Here is a 20,441-nt window from a genome sequence, read left to right on the forward strand (position 1 = left end):
AGGTCGCCTTTTATTATCCTAATCATTTCCAATGTTTTTATAACTTTTCCAAGGGCAAGGATGTGCCCTTTTACTCTCCCTGCTCCTCCCAATCAGCATTACTGCTTTCTAAATGGGAGTCACTCAGATGTTTGTGATTGATTGATTCTCCAGAGCGAGGGCCACAATTTCTTACATTTCTTGTGGCCCACACAGTATCCTGCATGGTGTTGGGAATATCGTAGCACCTATGGATTATTAGTGAAAGTAGTAAGTGTAAGAACCTTAAAGTTGTATCAACATAATTGTGTTTGGAAAAAAACAGGGTTCTCTGGGTTCCTAAAGGAGGGACAGCTGCCTGTGACTGGGCACTCTAAATACCTCCAGTGGGATGTGGAGTGTCAGGCAGACAAGGGAGAGGAGGTACCAAGGCCTGAAAGGCAGAAAGAGGTAGGCAGGTGTGTGGAAGCAGGGAGTAGTAGTGCTTGAGCCACATTTTGAATCCACAGAGAGGAGTGATAGGAGGTGAGGCTGAAGTGGGCAGCAGGGCGTTGTAGGCCAGAGCTCCTTGTGACCCTGTGACCAAGGGATCCCCAGGCAGTGGAGCAGAAGGCGGAGGAGAAGCTTCCTGGAGGTGGTGTTGAAGCCGAGCCTTGAAGAGTGAGGGTTTGTCGAAGGGACAGAGAGCTGAGCAGATTTGGCAGCAGACACCTTCAGTGCAGAGCTCCCAGCAGGAAAGAACAAGCCAAGTGCTGGAAACTGGCTGTGTGGGCCTACACAGGCTGCATCTTACAGATGTGTGTTCCCTAAGCACACCCAAATCTGGAGTTTTGATTTCTGGAGAGGCTTAGTAGCACAGCTAGGAGCAGGAGGCACCAGCGGTGTTTGTAGTGAGCTCCAAGAGGCTCTGGGACTGGGCTGCATGCCATGCCGAGGAGATCCAGGCCTAGCCAGAGGGCGTAGCTAGTGGAAGCCTTTAGCTCTTGGCCCTTATGCCTTAGAACTACATGTGGAGGGTTACCAAATTGAGGTAAAATGGGCAGGCGACGAAGTAACAAGATTGGAAACCACCTGTTGCCCTTCAGAAGGGGACTTCCTGAGTAAATTTTGGCCTGTCCCTACACTGGAACACTGTGCAACTTCAGAAAAGGACGGAGGTACTCTTGTATACCACCTGGGCTGATCTGCAAGCTGTTTGGCAAGAACACCAATGTGCAGGGCAGTGTGTGCTCTGTAGTGCACCACCTTAGGTAAAGGACATGCCAGGAAGTGTCTTCTGTGTGGGCCAGAGGTAGGGAGGAATTCAGGAGGAAAAACGGGTGCGCTGATTGCCCTGGGGAAAGGGAGCTGGTACCCAGCAGGCAGCGGGGAGAGAGGCTTGTCAATATAGTTCCCTCTGCATGTTTTCAAAATCCGTTTATGAAAAATAAACTTTTAGAATATAATTGATTCACATGATTCAAAGCCACACAAAGCAGAAATGTCTGGTGAGAAGCCAGCTGCCAGCCCCACTGCACCACCCATCCAGGTGATTCCCAGCTGTCTCTGGCCCTGGGCTGCTCCCTTGGGTTGCTTTTCAATGTCCTGCACTCATTTAAGGAAGACTGAGGACCTGTGAGGTTATACCTGCCCCTCCTTCCCACTCAGATGCTGAGAGGTGCCCCGACCACACAGTGCGTGTAGAACCGCACAGCTGGCTGCCGTGAACACCGAGTCGTCTGAAAGGAAGAGGTCGGCTCTCACTGCCAGCTTCGGCAGGGAGGGCAGGTTGGTGTTGAGAATTTACCAGTGAGTGAGTGAACTCCTCATGGGGAGTTCCTTGCCTCATGATTCTCATTGCTGGCTTCATGACAGATTGTTACAAAAACATCAGTAGGTAAAGTGATGTGAAACAGACTTCTGTACAAGTATGAGGATATCCTTTAAGACCAACGAAAATGAAAATTCAGTGAATATTTTAAAAATACGTCTTTGTGAAAGTGCTGGTCTTATGTTTTTCTACCTAACTGGAAACTGCTTTTTATAGTTCTCCGCTCCCAAGAGGAACACATGATTAATGAACATTTTATTAAAACTGCTCCTATCAAATAATTAAAGAATGTTTGCTGCCAAAAAATATGCTTCTAAAGTTGGGTATAGAATGAGAAATTACTATACTAATAAAGGGGATTGTAATTGGTAATCCAAAATAATAGGTGGTTTACAAAGCACTTAGGTTTAAGGCAAGCTTTCTGGATTTATAGTCTGCGTGCACTAATCATAGCTGTGTCGAAATTAATTGGACTGAGGACTCCAGTGCCTTGACCAAACAGAATGTGCGTTTCCAAGCAAAGACCCGAGGAATGCTTGGGTATGTGGCTCACTTTACATTTTGTTCTGCCGCTCCTGCTGCTGCAGCTCAGTAGAGCTCGGTCAGACACCTGGGTTGTCTTGAATTTACTCTTGTTTTTGGACTTTAGCAATTTGTTGTGAGTTTATCACTAACCCTGATTTTTTGCTGTAGAGCTGAGAAGCCCTGGATTGGTCTGGTGTGATGGCGTGCTGAGGGTGCAGCTGGAGCAGGCCCCCAGCAGCACCAGGCCTGCGCCTGAGGCAGGACTCCTTTCTGCTGCATTAACTAGTCCCACTCTTTGTTGCCATAGGTGTTTCCAAACAGGACATTCGTGAACAGATTTGGGACTACATGGAATCACAAAATTTAGCTGATTTTCCCCGGCCTGTTCATCACAGGATTCCCAACTTCAAGGTACTGAAGCATTCCTGGAGCATTCAAAAGGAAAACAGGCTATTCCTAAATGAGAGAGTTAGTAATGCAGTTACTGTCCTGCTTCGTGGTGGATCCGAGTTGGGCTAACGTTGAGTAGTGGTGTAAAATCCACACCACTGGTCTGCATGTCCTTTGTGTTTCGAGATATCCCTCGTCTGTGTTCCTTGACCTTCACTCATGGCCTCTTGCTCGTCTGTGCAGGTTTGGTGGGTTGGTCGTGGCTTGCCGTGAGGTGACGCCACAGCTACTGCTCATCCCTTCACAGGGAGTAAGAGATCCGTCCTGACTGCAAGCACGTTATTTAGGTGGTCCCTTTGCTGAAAATTAGCTCCCTTAACAATAGCAAGGAGGGATGGCCTCTGAGAGGGGGCCCCGGCCATTGCCTTTGGAAAGAGGAAGGCCTCGCTGGTCTCTGATGGACTCCAGGCCTCAGTTTCCGCACTGTTCAGAATAGAAGGTAATCAAAGATGTCTGTTTATGACACTGTTCATAGGAAACAAATTTGCTTGAAGGAGCAAACATACACAGCTCATAGTTTCAGCATGCATGTTTTCCACAAGGAAAACAAAGTGCTTTTTGGAAATACACTGATTGCTCTATCAGGCCCAAAGCACGTGTGGCTCGTTTACTTGCCATCATCCCCCATTTTGGCTGGACTTCTCTCCCTGTGCCTGGCTTCTTGGAAACAAGCTCCCAGCCTTCGCCAGTCTTCAGCTAAACTGGTTTCCGAGGCCATCCTGTACCTTTATAAAACTGTTCTTTTTGTATGTGTTTGTTGCTACTTTGTTTTGCTTTAGTGCTTGTTATCCCAGGGAGAGAAATGTACATGGAGTACAGGGAAAAGAGAAAGAGGGCCAGAATCAGTAAAAAATGTTTAAAAAGGAGCCAGCTGGGAGAGGGATGGAAATGCTGGGTTAATGGTAATATACTCCTGGTTTAGGCAGTTATTACACAGGTGTGTTCGTTTTGTGAAAATTCATCATACTATACACTTTCTACACCTTTTTGAATATATGTTTTATTTTGGTTTAACATAAATTGGGGCTAGCTTTCTTAGCCCCTTTCTACCCTGACTGCTTTCCCAGACTTCTTTGGGCGACTCCTAGATCTTGTCTCATACTTAGTGCACCCCACTTGTCTGGGTAAGATGCTAGACCAATCTGCTCACGCACGCAGTAGGCCCAGGATCGTGCTGTCCTGTCAGTAATGTGCAATTGCATTTGAAAACAGGGTGCTTCTCGTGCTGCTGAGCATTTCCCACGCTTGCAAGCTTTCACAACGGCCAGAACCGTTAAAGTCAACCCTGATGCCCCCCAGACAAATGCCCGCTTCTTCGTCCTCGACGTAAGTGCAGCTCTGTCTGTTTGCCTGACTAGGGCTCTTATCTGGCTTGCCAAAACATCAGAGACCTAGAAGTTTTTGCCAGAACGCAGGAAGTTAAAGTGGACCCGGATAAACCGCTGGAAGGTGTTCGGCTGCTGGCGCTGCAGGTAATCCCATTTTCCTGAGCCAGAGCCCCGGCCACTGATAAAATGCATTCTCCCGGTCACTGGCAAATGTGTGCAGCTCCTATATTTAGAAGGATGGTGCTTCTAACTCCCTCCCACACAGGGCGTACCCTTGGAGTTGTTTTTTTCCAGGAACAGTCCAGAAGTCTTTCATTTGTTTGTCAGAGGTCATGAATGTTCCTAAATTCAAAGATAAAGGACGTTCAAAACGATGATCTTGAGGCAGTCTTTGATCTGTTTCATCAGAAGGGAAAGGTTATGTTTATTTCCTTCTGCTACTTTTATAATTCTTTGACACTTGATAACCCGTGAGTAAGAAATCTGGTGGAGTCCCCAAAATCTATAAATCAGAACGGTGTTTCTTAACTTACATACATAGGCCCCTGTTCAAGGGAAAAAAAAAAAAAAAAAAAACCAGCCAAACTCCCCCAGGGTTGCTTTAAATTCACTAACTTAATTTAATGAGTATAAACAGAAAACTTGGTATAGGGGCGCCTGGGTGGCACAGCGGTTGGGCGTCTGCCTTCGGCTCAGGGCGTGATCCCGGCGTTATGGGATCGAGCCCCACATCAGGCTCCTCTGCTATGAGCCTGCTTCTTCCTCTCCCGCTCCCCCTGCTTGTGTTCCCTCTCTCGCTGGCTGTCTATCTCTGTCGAATAAATAAATAAAATCTTTAAAAAAAAAAAAAAAAAAAGAAAGAAAGAAAACTTGGTATAAATGTAAATGTTCATAGCTCTTAATGCAGCTGTAAAACCACAGTAAACCTGTAAGTTAAGTACAAACAAAACCATACAAGCAGTAACATCCGTATATCAGCACTGATTTAATGTAACAGCTGCTGCTGCTTTTGCTGAGACAACTTACTGCTGATGAGGTGAATCCAGATCTTCGGAATTCCTCCTTAGGTGACCATGCCTTGTGTCGCCACTCAGCTTTCCCACAGCTCCTGGGGGGCCCTGGTCACGCAGTGCACCTTGCAGCCTGTGTGGAGAAGAGAATGCCAGAAAGTGATTTTACAGGGAATGAGGAGGGTGTAGGAATCCTCCTCTGGTTCTTTCAAGGATTGCGTGTAGGGGATCATTCTGTTTGCTGATTGCAGTTCAGCCCCAAGAGGAGCACCTCATTCAGGCCCTCTGGAAGCATTCTTTCTTGCCAGCTGTATTTCCCAGTCAGTAATTCACTTTAATGAAGTAGAGGAAATAATAACAGCAGAGAAGAGCCCGAAGTGAGTGGTTGCCTTGTGTGAGGACAAAACTCTGTCTGAACACTGCACCGTATGACCTCATTTCATTCAGCCAACAGCCCTGTAGGAGTGATCTCTGTTCCCATATGACGTGGCATAAGCTAGACACGGAGAGGTCAAGTGACTTGGCCAAGTCCCCTGTTTGGTAATGATGGAGCTGGGATTCCAACCCACACTGTGACTCCAGAGCCGGCTGTCTGCATGTATGAGGTTCTTACCAGTCAGCCCATCAGAGCACAAATCAAAGCCTTGAGTGCGTGGGAGATTAGTCAAGACATTCTGTAGGAGGACCGCAGCCAGGTAGCAGGATGGAATAACAGGGTCCTCACTGTCTCTTTGTTTATTCAGGAGAAAGAAAGCCAAGCTTTGAGAATCTGTTGTATTCCAGGCTCTCTGCTGGGCACAGGGATATAGTGGTGAAAAAGACATAAGATGTGTGTGGTCCCTGCGTTCTAGGGCTACAGATTCCTCCGTGTTTCTGGAAACAAATTTTGGTGGTTTAAGATCACGTGGGAAGCAGGTAAACCTGCATGATCCACAGCACCACCTAAGTGTAGGCAGGGACCCTGATGCACATGGCCGTAGTCCATGCCTGGGGACACAGTGGCCCGGGTTTGGAGATACACAGTTTCCTGGCTCAATCCCAGACCTTCAGGAGGTTTCTAGAGTCTGTTTTTTGTTTTTAAAGGTTTTTTTGTTTGTTTTTGTTTGTTTGTTTTTTTGAGAGAGTGCACATGAGCAGGGGGGAGGAGTAGGGGAGAGGGAGATGGAGAAGCAGACTCCCTACTGAGCGGAAAGCCTGATGTGGGGCTTGATTCTGGGATCCCAGGATCGTGATCTGAGCCAAAGGCAGATGCTTAATCGCCTGAGCCACCCAGGCGCCCCTCCAGTCTGTTTTTAATAGACACCCTGATGGTACCTTAAGAACCACTGGCCAGGCCAGCATTTGCCAACCCTGGCTGCATGTTGGCACCACCCAGGGAACTTTGAAAATTATCTGTTGCTGATGTCAGGTTCTGAATCAGATGCTTCGAGTGGGTCTGCACTCCCACTCCCCAGGTGATTCTAAAGTACAAGCAGCTTCCAGAAAAGAGGGAGTAACCAGCATAATGCACAGTACACCAGAATCTTCAGACTGCTAGTGCCCCCAAACCTCTTTCACACTCCAAAGGAAAGAGCACATGATCATGCCTTGTGTTGAAATACTTCTCTCATGGCCTTAAGGAAGCCAACCTGTGATTTTACAGGTCTTATATTTGTCTCAGGCTGTCATCTCCTGCACAAAAACTGAAATATACTCTTTTTACACCAAAGATTTTGTAATTTTACAATTGACTTATGGCCTGCCCTGGCAAAATCTTCAGGGATGCCTGTGGCAGTGGTTCTGGAACTTTCCTGGGCATCAGAATCACCTGGCAGGATTGTGAAAGCACATTGCTGTGCCTGCCCCCCCTTCCCCCCGCAAGCTTCTCGTCCTTTCTCACAGGTGCCCAGGGGCTGCAGCTTCTGGTTGGGAACCTGCAGTTTGCGAATCCCTGCTGTGGGACTCCCACCAAGGTGTTTGGGAACAAAATAGAAGAAAAGGGGCTGTGGACTCAGGACAATATAAAATATCGATTATAATGAGTACTAATCTCTGAGACTGGAACTTATTGAAAGCAAACTGGTTATGAAGGCTTGAGACCATGAAATGCAGGTTTCAAATGAAAGCATTATGGATGCCTGGGTGGCTCAGTCGGTTAAGCATCTGCCTTCGGCTCAGGTCATGATCCTGGGGTCCTGGGATTGAGCCTCACATGGGGCTCCTTGCTCTCCGCCTGCCCCTCTTCCCATTCCTGCTCTCTCTTGAATAAATAAATCTTAAAAAAAACAAAAACAAAACATGGTGAGTGTAGTGTGTGAGCTGGGAGGGGAGGACACAGGAAGGTCCTTGTTGGAGTTCTAATGAGAATGGACCTTCCTTTGGATTTACACTGTCATTGTATATCTAGTGATTTTGAGCGGCAAGTAAAGTAGAACTCAGGAGTTTGACGACGCACTGCCCCTTCATCCTAAGTGGGGTAAAGTACTGGCCCTGAGTAAGATTGAACACCATGCATTTAATTGGGTTTGCAAAGAAGTCATTTCCTTGGTACACACCAAAAGATGCCAATAATAGTAACTTACTTCTGCCCCTGAAATGTTAACGTATGCAAGGAATTTCCTATGTTTAAATTTGTAATTTATTGATTGTCTTTTTTTAAAAGAGCAAAAAAACATTGTTGGTCCCAACACCACGACTGAGAACGGGGTTATTTAATAAGATCACACCACCTCCCGGGGCAACTAAAGACATCTTGAGAAAATGTGCCACCTCTCAGGTAAGTGCAGGAGGCAGCATCACCCCCAAGGAGAGCGCTGTTCTCAGCCGAGACTTCTGGTGAGTTAGAACGCATAAAATACACCACAGAATTGAAATTCATTTTTCACAAAGCCAGATGAATAGAGATGGGAAAGTGTTCAGCAATCCTATCAGTGAAGGAGCCAAGTAGAAAAACCATGAATGCGTGTGTTCTGTTTGAGTCACCTGGTTTCTGTTTCGCACCAAGTTGGCAGATTGTATATTCTCTATTCAAAATGAAGAGAAAATGAGTTATCTGGTGCTCTGGTGCCTTCTCGTGTTAACTTGTGCCATAGTCTGGTGGCCCATAGCCTTTTCTTAAGTGCCACCAGAGCAACTGGGGACTCGGAGGAATTTCCAAAATACTTGGATTGGAAATTGCCTCACCAGTTCTGAATAATGGCTTTAGTGATTCAGTGATGTGGTTTTCTTGAGTGTTTACGATGTAGTAAAACTGAAGTTTATAAATACTACATTCAGGTGCCCTGTGGTGGGATTTGTCTTGTATTTTGCAGATAAAGAAATAGAATTTGGTGACTTTTTTCAGAGTCCTAGATGCAGGTCATTTAATTCCTGATCTTTTGGGAGTAAAAAATAGGGCATCAAAATACTCCTTTTTAAAAAAGATTTTCCACTTAAGTCTGATGTTTAAAAATTGAATGTTTATTATTATTTATTGATAACCTTATTTCAAAAATAGAATTTGATACAGCGTTCAAAAGTACGTGTAATAAAGTGAAATATGTGTAGAAAAAAGTGCAAAGGGAAAATAAAAGAAAAATAAGAGACAATCACGGTTCTGGTTGGTGTTCAGAAATGCAAACTGTGTGATCGTCTGCAGTTGGCACATGTGGGCCACAGACGAGAGCTCACATTACCCAGAGCCAGCAGGGAGTGTGTTCTGTGGTTCAGAAGTCATAGGTTTGGGACGGTCCCAGCAGTTGCCTTCCTGGGGTTGAGGTCTAGGTCAGTGTATCTAAGGGTCCCTCACAGGTGCCTGTGGTGGGTGTAGGGGTCTGTGTCTCCCTTAACAGCATCTCCTCCCCTCTGAAAGGTGACCGCCACGTTGTGTTGGCAGTAGTTCCTGTGATGCACTGGCACTGGCTTGTCCCTTACACGTGTCCCTGAAAGTGGCTGGGCCCAGGGTAGAGCAGGACCAGCTCTTATGACTGAACTTCACTGGGGATTGAGCAGTGGAGTTTGGGCTCTGTCAGCACATGAGACACTGGAACCTGAAAAGGACATTTCCGTTTTCTTGATGGCACAGGGGAGAGAAGCTCTTAGAGCCACGTCTATGTGCAGGTGTGCGTCATGGTGCAGTCATTATTTACGCTGCTAGAGCTTAGTGGCAGAAATACTGCCCCTGTGTGGGTCAATTCTAGGGGACTCACATGCGGCCTTACTTTTTGGCAGATAAGTCTCTGAGTTTGTCCCTTATCACCTCGCCACCAGCCACCTGTGTGATCTTGGTGTCTGTTTATCCTCTAACTCAGTGTTCCAGTAACCATCTCCATGGGCAAACAGAAATGTTTGTCAGCTGAGTTTTTGTGGAATCCAATGAGACTTTGGAGAATCAGGGAGACTCCTGGCTGCTCACACTCTGTCTGGCCAACAGAGCAGGTGAAGCTGACCAAGGGAGGGAGGAGGAAGTCTGATGGACAGCGTTTCAACACAGGAGTCTGCTCACCAAGGCTGCCAGGCACCAAGCAGATTAAAACAGGGTTGAGGATGTGGGCCGTAGGTGTGAGATGCCAGCTGCCGTGGCCATTGTGAGATTAAGCAAAGCCGGCCTTCCCACTGTGGGGCACAGTGGGCCGGTGACTATGGTCTGACTATTGAGAGGCCCCAAACCAACCCCCTGTACTGATCCCATAAGTGACTTGTCACATTCTTGTAGACGAGGTGTAATACCACATGCAGTGACCCTCCAGTGCGGGGCACTTGTCTGTACAATGTCCTAATTTGGCTCTTAGATGGATCTGTAGCCCTCGCTATCTGAGACTCATGGTCATATCAGCCTCCTTACTCTGAATGCAAGCCTCCGTTAGTTAGTGTAAATGTGTGTACTTTTGGTACATTTTGGTTGAACAAGTAGTATTTCATAAGTGAAGATACCACACGTGAAGGTAACAGCCCAAGTATCTTATACATAATCTGTCTCACACTTTGACTGACCACGTCTTACGTGCTAAATGCATCACCACCATGATCTCCTTCCATTCCAGCACTAGTCCGACAAGGCAGCAGGTGGCACCTCTGCCTTAGAAGTGAAGAAACTGAAGATCAGCTTCTTCCTCTTGAGGTCACAGGGCTAAGAGGGGTCTGGACCCGGTTCTGTGTGACTTCTGAGCCTGTGGTCTAACCATTGTGCTCTTCTGCTTCGTGGAAAGAAATAGATTTGCTCAGTATTGGGAACTTAACATCTTACTCATTTGTGCTATCAGTTCCAAGTGGCATCCTTCCTGGGGAAAACTTGTGAGAAATTATCCTAAGATGGTTTCTGAGCCACTTCCGCAATGCTGCTTGTTCGTTGTAGGGTATGAGTTTGCCTCATGCAGGAGGTTGATTCAGACCCTGAGTGCTCCTCTCCTGTGAACTGTGAGGTGGGGCAGCCGCTCGCTGCCCAGGAACCATTCGGGCCCACATCTGTGTTCACAGGGCGTGAGGAACTACAGCACTCCCGTGGGCTTGGATTCCAGGGTCCTTGTGGACTTAGTTGTGGTGGGGTCCGTTGCTGTTTCTGAAAAAGGTAAGATTAAAGTTGGAAACTCTTGGATGTGACCTGCAGCTTGACGTTCTGCTGTCTGTTGATCTTTTAAACAATGACGGTAAGTAATTTCAGTTTTCTGGGCACATGTCTGTCCTCTGAAACCACTGTATCTCTCATTCATTTTGAAGAATTAACTCAGTCCCTCATACTCAATACCATCACAGTATTTTCATTTTTCTTAGGAAAAATAAAGTGAAATCATCTCTCTTACAGGTAGTGAAAGATATTTCCTCTATTCTTAAGCTACCTGGAACTGGAGCTGGATTTATTTGTAGTATGTCAGTAAATAGTTGGTTTTGGAGAATCTCCAGTGAATGGAAAAACATGAGGTTCTAAACCGTGTTTCTGTTAGGAAGCAGCAGCCTCTGGGCAACACGGGGTGTCCCGAGCCTGCCTGGGGAGGCCTGGTGCTGTGCTGTTCAGGCTGGTGAGGGGGGAGGGTGTCCCATGCTGCTGCGTGCTGTTTGCCCTCTGCCACGCTGCCTGCGGGACTTGGGCCCCTGTGATTCCCCTGGGACCTCTTCCCGCTCCGCTGCTCTACCCCAGGCCTGGCTTGATACTCTTCGGAGATGATCTGGTTATATTGCTGCTTATACTGCCACGGGCTCAGTGAGTTCCAGGTGAGGTCAGCCTGTCATAGATGTGCGCCTGCGCAGTGTGGTCAGGCCCCCTGCTGGGAAAGCATTGTCTCTCCTCCTTCCCCTCCAAGAGGAAAAAAGACTGTTCTAAGATGCACATTCTTAAAACTGTCCCTTTGGAAATTAACCAGCCAGAGCCAAGTTCTTCCTTCAGGAGAGCTTTCCAACAAATAGTTGGTAAGAGATGCTCTTAAGTCATTCATTCCAAATCCTTAGCGTCATGTTTTTAAATACTGGCCTTTCATATCTTCACCTGGAATATACGGTGTTTGCCAGCTCTCTGCACTAATATGTGAGACACTGTAGTGCTTCATTCTTTGCTTTCTCTGTATTTCCAGTTGCAGCGCTTTGTCTGTGTCATCAGGGATGGGTTCCCATGAGCACACGTTTCCTGGGTGCCTACTGTGAGCCAGGTATCAGGCCAGCCCTGGGTTGTCCCTGCCTTGGGCCCACAGTGAGCTGGAAGAGCAGGCAAATCAGCGGAACTCTGGTGTGATGTGCTCGGTTCTTCACGCAGAAGTCGGCACTGACATTGGTGGGGGTCAGAAGAGCCACCCTCGGGCCCTGAGCAGGGCAGCGCCTCAGAAGTGACCTCAGGGCTGGGTGTTTTGGAGAGAGGTGGAGTAGGAGAGGACTTCAGGACAGAAGTGGCAGTGTGTTCAGGTAGCATGGCCCTTCAGTAGGTTGGGGTTGGCTTTCCAGAGGCCATGAGGCCAGAGGACAGGATTGGGGTCATACTCTTCTGGCAGTGGGAAATTAACAAAAGTCTTCTTTTAAAAGATCAGGAGTTTTCTTTCTTAGCTGAGGGTGTATGAAGAAAACAGTGTTCTGTAAATGTCGTCATTCAGGTAACCCCCAATCAACAATAAAAGTCGCCATGCACACGTGCAGAAAATTGGAATGGCACAGAAAACACCACCTGTACTCTTCCCAGATGCCCACTGTCAGCGGTTCCTTGTGTCGACACAGATGTCTGTGAGTCCACACATATCCTGCATTCTGTGTGCAGGTTATGATTTTCCTGGTTCTGTTTTTCCAGGAGGGGCATCAGCACTTCATGCCCTGCTAGATGCTATCTGGCCAGGGTCTCTGCCCGTCTGTGCAGATTGATGGGTATGTAAGTTGTCACCAGGGTTTGGTTTTGGCTTTTCCCTTACGGATCGCACTAAAGTGAGGTGTAGTCCTGTGGTAGAGTTTCTGTGTGCCTTCGAGGGCCATCCATGGGATAACTCCAGCAGAGGAATTGTTGAACCAAAGCGTGGACTTGAAATCCTGGTGGCTGTTGCCAAAGAACCCACTAGAAAGTTTGCCTACCTCACATCCCCAGCACCTCTCTCCCTGCTCCCTCATGAATAACTAGAATCATCAAACTGCCATGTTTACCAATCCAGTAGTGAATAGTGGTGGTTCATGTGCCATCTGATTGGCTTTTAATGGTGAGGGAAGGGGGTCATTGCTCATGTTTGCTGCTCACCTGCCTGCCTCTGCGGACTGTTCTGTCCTTTGCCATTTCTTTGCTTCACTGTCTTATGCTTATTTGCTCATATGGTTGGAGGTTGGTAATGACAGATGAGAATCTCAGACACACGGGCAGTAGTGCCCTTGGTGAGGATGCTGCTGCTGATGTTAAGCGGAAGTTAGAATTTCTGCCGCGTCACGGGCTTCCTGATGGCGGGATGTGTCGTTCTCGTGCGAGCCAGAGGCACTGTCATGTTTTCTGTCTTGCTGCGACTTCCCTGCTTTGTAGCCTCTCATGCAGCTTCAGCTAAGCCTTCCGCGGGCCCCATCTAGGAGTCCACAGTATGGAACTAGCTCTGCCAGACCCGACCCTCTTCCAGGGACTGCTGGGCTTTTCAGAAGACAAGGTGATGTCCTCTTAAATCACGTATCCCTGTTTTAATTTTTATTTCCTCTCCAAGAGAAATCGATTAGAAAGATTTTGTTTTTAGTAGGAATTTGTTCTTAGTCTTTTTAAAAACTACTCTTTCATTGCTTTTACATGTGAGTTCTGCTCACATAAACACAGGTTCCATTTCCTTTTGTAACACATCTAAAAGGCTTAAGCTTCACATCACCGTTTGCTGACCCCTGTACGTATGCAGTGTCAGCATGCCCCTGAACCCCACTGCTGAGGGCTGCCTGTGGGATCACTGTGGAAGTTTCTAAGGAGGTGCCAGGAATATTGAGTGCAAGTTTCTGCTTCCACTGCTACCTAATGAAACATTTCCTCCTGAGATACTGATGCCCTGCATGTCTCTTAGGCTGGAGAATTGGGAAAGGAGAAGGTTACGCTGATCTGGAATATGCCATGATGGTGTCGATGGGAGCTGTCAGCCAGGGGACGCCGGTGGTCACCATCGTTCATGACTGCCAGGTGCTGCCCATGAATGGGCCAAGCAGAGCTACTGCCATACCCCTCTGAGAGAGCAGGCGGGGAGGGAAGGAGACAGACGCACAGAGACAGACTGGTCTCTGCTTTCATTCCACGTCTGCTGTGAGTGGTGGAGATCAGCCGGAGCTGGATCTGTTTGGCAGTGAGGCCTTATCCCCGTGGGTCTGGTGAGCCCTGTGCTTCCACCGTGCAGTGCCGTGAGCACAGGAGCCACATTCCCCATCAGCCCCCTCACCCACTTCTGTTTGACCAGGTCATCAACATACCTGAAGCGCTGCTTGAGGACCACGACCTAACAGTGGACTACATTCTCACTCCGACGAGAGTCATTGCCACAGGGTGCGAGCGCCCAAAGCCAACAGGAATCTTGTGGTCCAAGGTGGGTCCTGTGGCCAGCAATGGCCTGTAGCTCAGAGACATCTCCTCTTGTGTGGTATTCTTTGGCATGCAGCTATCCCTAGATCCAGCATGTCTGTGCATTAGAATCATCTGTAAGCTTTTGATAACTCAGCTCCTCTATCACAATCTCCAGGCATGGGCCCAAGAATCTCCTTTGCAAACCTGTGGGATTCTGATAAGCAGCCTGGTTCAGGGTCTCCTGCTGCAAGACACCACTTCTAGATGGCAGAAGGAACAGTCCACTCAGAGGTCCGATGCCTTGACATACTGTTGGCCAGCGGGTTTCATCTCTCAGAGCTATGTCCCACCATCCTGGCCACGACAACATACTGTCTCGTCAGCTTTCCTGTTCTAAGTTCCGCTTGTCTTGCTGTGACCTGGCTCTCCAAGCAGTACCCACAGCCTTCATGAGCTGATGTCTTTGTGACTTCTCTCTGCAGCACAGTCAGTGGCACACATTACATCAGTCTGCAGAAGGAGCTCGATCCCAGAGGCCAACCTGTAGGTTATGATCTTGCCTGCTGGCAAGCAGCCAAAGTTACTGGGGAAGCAAGGAGAGTTGTGCTTCGTTTGGACTGACACCATTGGTCCATGTCTTCCACTCCTTAAACCTGAATCGTCAGAGTTGGAAAGCAGCCTTCCCTTGGGCGTGGAAAACCAGTAACATCCACCTTCAAGGTTGCTACCAAAATGAAACACCACGGCACAATGGGCCTTTCCCACAAACGCCACAGTCAGGCAGTTTTGGGGCCTGTGCTCCTTCTAGATTAGCCCCGATTAAAGCAGAGAGGAGGAGCACACGTGACCTGGAAGCGAGTAGATGGGTCTCTCCGAGTGTAGGCAGAGTGCCATTGGGAAGGCATTGGCACCATTTGTGAATATTCAAATGTCCCTTGGTGTCTTCCGTAAGAACTTGGGTTTACCTTGGAATTTGGTTCCACAGCTTCTCTTTAAATGGAGACAGCTACACGGGTCGCAGGAGCAAGGTGGCATTTGCTCACAGCTGAGAGGTTGGGTCTGGGGAGGCTGCACAAGGGGCTAGTCACAGTGAGGCTGCAGGTCCCTCGGAGGCCAGCTCTTCATAGACGTTGGCCAGCTACAGCCCACCTTAGGAAGATTCCAGGTGGTCTCTCTAGGAAGAGAGAGAAAGGTGTGCTGCTTTGGGGAATGGCCATGGTTACATCCTGCTAATTTTAACAAAAATACAAAAATAGCAACAGGTGATGTTATTGGTCATGTTACGTGAAGAGACTCCTTCTATGTCAAAGGAAACCACATCAACTAGAGGTGCCAGCGACACAGCTGGCCACACTGTGTGTGCAGCCTGTCAGGACCAGCACTGTCTCTTCACATCCCAACCGTCTCACCCTCTTCCTGGAACATCTCATTGCTAGTGAGGCCTGGGTGAGAATCACAGACTTTCAAATGCCGTTTCTCATCTTGGGGTCCTGTGTTCTTTGTTCTTCCACCCCCGGGCCTCCATTTGCATGAATCATGTGAGAGCAGCGACTTTCTCCAGCCCCTGGGGCTTCTGTTCTGGCCTTGCTGTGTATGCAAACAGAGTGAATTTTCATCGGCATTGGGAAAACCGTCCTTGAATTCCACTGAAGATTTGGGGAGGGGTGGGGGAAGTTCAGTGCTAGGGTATGGCATTATTTCACATCGACTCTTTGATACACATTGGCATATCCTTCTGTGATTTTCTACCCATAGACCCATTATAGTGTAGGTATTAGAATCCCAGAATTTGCCTCTTGTGTATTTTGTTGGAATATATGGAATCACAGTTCCTTCTAAACACTAGACCTCTCGGATGAAGGTTATGAAATACATACAAAATGTGATGCATTTTTTTTAACTCGTTCTTATTGCACAAAGATTATGCAGCATTTGACTCCCTGGCCTTTGTCCTACCTTCTCAGGGTTGTGTGTGGCGTCCCTGACTGGGACCAGGCTGCTATGGACTCAGCTGTCCAGCTGTAGCTACTTCGGACAGCGGGCTTCCTTGACCCACCTCCTGCTTTTCTCTGCCTGTGCCTTGTGGTTTTAAAGATGGGAGACCGGGTGGGGCAGTGGTTTAGAGTGAGGTTAGAAGCTGCAGCAGCACATCGCAGTCACTCTGTGACCTTGGTGCACCCTCTGCAAGCCCCCCACCATTTGTTTATCTGTAAAGTGGGGTGCTGACAGTGCTGACCTCACAAGCAGTACACACAAAGTGCCTGCTGAACTCGGCCATTGTCACTGTTGTGGGGGTCACAGGTGTGAAATGCAAGTCAGTAATTGTGAGAAATGTACCTGAACACTGTCGCTGCTGGCAGAATCCTTATAGTTACCCTCTGCGTGGTATACTGAGCCAAGACAGGGCCTTGCCCATGTCTCTCCATGGCACTGTTAACAACGTGTGCCCTTCACCGCCTCTCAGTGAAGGAGAAAGAGACACTCCTTCCAGAAGGTGTGTCTCCTGTGTTCATGTGGGGTCCTCCTTTTCCTCAGAGCGGCCTCTTACATGGTGTGGACCCGGTGACTTGTAGAACTCTGAGGGACTTGGCCATGTCTGAGCTACAAGGTGCCATGACTGCCTCATTTCATCCACAAGCTGCCTGCCCTGAGAACCTAGAACTCCCTGAGCCCTCCTTTCCCCTCCGGTCCAGCAGGTCTACCCTGGTGAAAGAAGGTGCTTTCCCCAGGATTTCTGCCTGGCTGATGTGTGATGTAAGAGACCTGGCTGCTGAGGCAGGTCCTAAACCTCTGGGCAGCGCTTCCAGCTCAGGTGGTCTTTTAGTCTCTGGGACAGTAATCCAGATGTCCCTGCCTGTGGACAGTCATGTGTAAGGTGATCTGTCGTGGCTCAGGATCCGTTTGCCTGCATCTTTTAGCTCTGGCAGGAGTACACACTGATGGTGGCTGAAGTCCCCAGCAGCTAGCTTCCGGCAGCTCCCTCACAGCCCAGTCAATTCCCAGGGCTGCAAGGTGTCAGGTGAGTCATGGCAAAGCAGTGAAGCATCCCGCTTGGGAGCCTGGCTGCCTGCTAGACCCACGTGAGTGCCTGGAAAGCAGCAGCAGGATGGAGTCCTCTGCGCAGGGAAGGCACCAGGCTTCCCTAACACGCTCCCCTCACACAGCCCCACTGGGCTGAGCCTCTGGACAGCCGAGACCCATACCTCTTTTATTACTTCCTGCTGAGCTAGAATGAGGCAAAGGGAAGGTGAAATATTTATTTTAAGAATACCCTGGAGACATGGTTAGGCAGCGGGGTGTGGCTGCAGCTCCAGAGAGACCCAGGGCACCCACGAGACTGCTCCTTGCCACCAAAGCCACAGATGAAAGGACTGCTTCCCAGCCCCCTTGCTTCTTCCCACAGTAATTCTGGAAAATTGTTTTCTCCTTAGTTAAGAAAATGGGATGGACTTGTATCCGAATATCAACAGTAGTTATCTCTGCAAGCTGGGATTTCAGATTTCTTTTCATTGTTTCCTAAATTTCCCACAGAAAATACACACGTATATAGTCAACGGTATTCAGTAGAGAAAACAGGACATTTGAAACCATTTTCCAGGGGCAACCTTCTGCCCAGGCTTGTTTGCCTCCAGTTCTACAAGGAGCCTCCATTCTCCGCACTCTCCCAGGTGGTAAAAAACGAGAACCCAAGTTGCAAGATGGTTAAATGTGTACTGCTTCTTAGAAGTCATGTGCTTGTGCATGGCGGTGACACCGAACTGTCCAAGCTGCTTGTGCAAAGCATATGCCTGTGTGTGAGGCGGACCACATGGGCCACTCGTCCTCATGTGGCTGACACTTGGGTGTGGAACTAAGCCTAGAGCTGCCGGGCATGGACTTGTCCCACACACGGCTCCGAACTGGCCCAGCAAGAGGGGACCTCACTGCTCTTGTGGGCTCATTACACTGCCACCTCCCCCTGAAGAGCATAGCACAGGCAGGAGCTGTGGTTTGCAGATGGAAGCTGGCATCTTGTTGTGACAAAGGTTTTGAAGTGATTGTGTATACCAGAAAATAAACAGTTTTTCTTAGTGACTTCCATGGCCACTCCCAAGTAGAACCATCTCCTTGATTGTGGGCATGGTTTGAAGCAGTGATGGTGTGCGGTCATTGCCCTGCTGGTCCTTCAGCAGCCACAGCAAAAGCATAATTATAAAGGACTAACGCTGTGGGGGCTTTTTTATTGATAAGTGACACCTTTGATCAGCTATGTGCAAAACAATGTCTTAAATGAGCCCTATTATCATAAAGAGACGCTGTAATTGGAAAGCAGACAAATGCTGCAAGGCATGAATGATGTCTGGAAGACAGTGCATTCAGTGGCTGTCTGTGTTCCTGCTTGCTTTATAGAATGATCTCGCCTTGGTCATTTGAAAGTGCTGTATCTGAAACTATTTTTGGTCAATGAAAAGCATTAGTCTCATGCAAGACAACTAATAATTTTTGTGGAAGTTGTATTTCACATTAGAAATACTTACAATGTTCCTGTTTCCTTGCCAGCAGCTGCTCAGATGGGTCCTGGCATTTTAGAATGAGAGGGATTCTAAAGATCGTCCGTCCCAGTCTCTCTATCTTCTGGTCAAGTAAAGTGAGAGCCAGGAAGAGCAACAGGTCCAAAATTATGAAGCCAGTGGGTAGTAGAGGCAAGATTAGAACCGGTATCTCTTCCTGGGTTGGCCACAGGTGCCATGAGAGTGACATTTCTCATCTGTATTGGATTTAGCAAGTATTTCTAGGGGATAGGATTTTTCATTTAATCTTTAAAGAGGATGTATATTTATAAATGTCATTTGTAAACATCAGAGATGAGTGGTTGTAGCATATAAAAGAAAATCAAATTTGCTCTATACTATTTAATGAAATGGTTAGTTATGGAAAAGCAGAAATACTTTTTTATGTTTGATTGATGGGCGAAGTCTTTCATTTCACATGGCACACTTACAGAACGTAACAAATGTTCCTAATTGCTAGCCAGGAAAAACAGCATAGCCCTGCCGTGGACTGTCCTGAGTGTGAAGCCAGCCCGTCCAGTTGGTGCACAGAGGCCTCTGTGTCAGCTGTGGGGCAGCCTTCAGCCCAAGCCACTCCGCAAAGAGCACAGAAATGGCAAACAGCTGGGAAAGTGGCAGAAGCCACCTTGTAGACAGGGAGATTTTTCCATTTAGAACTTGTGGGTGCAGAAGCGTGAGCTGACATTAAGCTTTGTCATTCCTTACCCAAAAAACATCCTGCTCTCGAGATGAGCAATTTTACGTGGAAGTGACGTATTTGGCCGTTTCCATTTCTAAAGATCTGTGTGTGTGTCGGTGTGGCGGTGCCGTAGACTTAGTTCATAATCTGTGCACAGTTAAAACATTTTTGTTGTTCAGCTGATTATAGTTTGTCCATGTGCCAGCTTGGGATAAAGTAGCTCCCTGTGATGTCCAGAGAAGGATATATTTTTGCCTCATATGACATGTTTTAAGTGGGTTTCTGCTGCTGAGTGTGGAGCTTTGCCCCATGAGCTGGGTTTCGTGAGAACACTTGCTTTGGCCTGAGGGAACCCTGTGGTTCCACCAGGCAGAAGCACATGGGAGTTTTAGTACTTGGGGCGGTCACCCAGCTGAGACAGCTCCGAGCGGGTGTTGGAGGAAGTGTGGTGTTTACCAGGGGGTTTGGCCTCCCTGCTCTTGTCTACTGGTGTCACACTGAAATGACATTCAGTTCTTCTATAAAAGAATGTAGTTACGTTTCCTCTGATTGTAATTGCAATTTTAAATTTGGTCATCCTTTCTAAGTACTTGATCTAGTAACTTAAGACATCCTTAAGAATCTAATTATGACCATTTTAGGGGCACCTGGGTGGCTTAGTCAGCTAAGCATCCCACTCTTGGTCTCAGCTTAGGTCTTGATCTGAGAGTTGTGAATTTGAGCCCCAAGTTGGACTCCACTGGAGCTCCGCTGGGCATGGAGTCTACTTAAAACAAAAAAGAATCTAATTATGACTATTAGTTTAAATCTGTTTTGAAATACACCGAAAGGACACAGGAACCTGAACTCTTTAAGAAGGTGGATGGGGGTGTGGGAAGAAGTTGGGTTGTCTGGACTTAGATCACCTTCAGGAATCTTTGGGACCAGAGCCTCTTAGGGTACTGGCCCGTGAGCTTAGTCATCTTCGGAAGAATCACGTAAAAAGAATTGCAGAGGGTCAAGTGGAAGAAAACTTCCTTTTGATTAGAAAAGAGTAGTTTACATCTCCTGCATATCTCCATGGCACAGAAATGGTATGTGTTTGTTTCTCTGCATCTCACTAATGGGAAACATTAGAAGGAGCAGGTCTTCCTTTGAGCAGTATATGGCAGCCAGGCATCTGAGTGCTACTTTGGTGG

The 20,441-nt window shown here is 47.8% G+C and overlaps 1 protein-coding gene across 8 annotated transcripts in view; it reads left to right on the forward strand.

Annotated features, from left to right (window-relative positions):
* The window catches only part of MTHFSD (methenyltetrahydrofolate synthetase domain containing), a 28,204-nt gene that overhangs the window by 975 nt on the left and 6,788 nt on the right, over nt 1-20,441 (forward strand). For 2 of the 8 annotated variants that reach the window (XM_045772668.2, XM_087870399.1), the window contains exons 2-7: nt 2,622-2,725; nt 3,977-4,090; nt 7,744-7,857; nt 10,536-10,626; nt 13,547-13,659; nt 13,931-14,056. In XM_045772668.2, coding sequence (XP_045628624.1) covers nt 2,622-2,725; nt 3,977-4,090; nt 7,744-7,857; nt 10,536-10,626; nt 13,547-13,659; nt 13,931-14,056 — 662 coding nt within the window. Of the gene's footprint in view, nt 1-171; nt 1,747-2,621; nt 2,726-3,976; nt 4,091-4,122; nt 4,237-7,743; nt 7,858-10,535; nt 10,627-13,546; nt 13,660-13,930; nt 14,057-14,209; nt 19,287-20,441 lie in introns of those variants that run through there. The other 6 variants (XM_045772667.2, XM_045772671.2, XM_087870397.1 and 3 more) reach the window with 5 other exon arrangements.

This window comes from Ursus americanus, chromosome 21, assembly GCF_024610735.1.
Source record: "Ursus americanus isolate L20-20 chromosome 21, mUrsAme1.1.p, whole genome shotgun sequence".
Taxonomy (NCBI): domain Eukaryota; kingdom Metazoa; phylum Chordata; class Mammalia; order Carnivora; family Ursidae; genus Ursus; species Ursus americanus.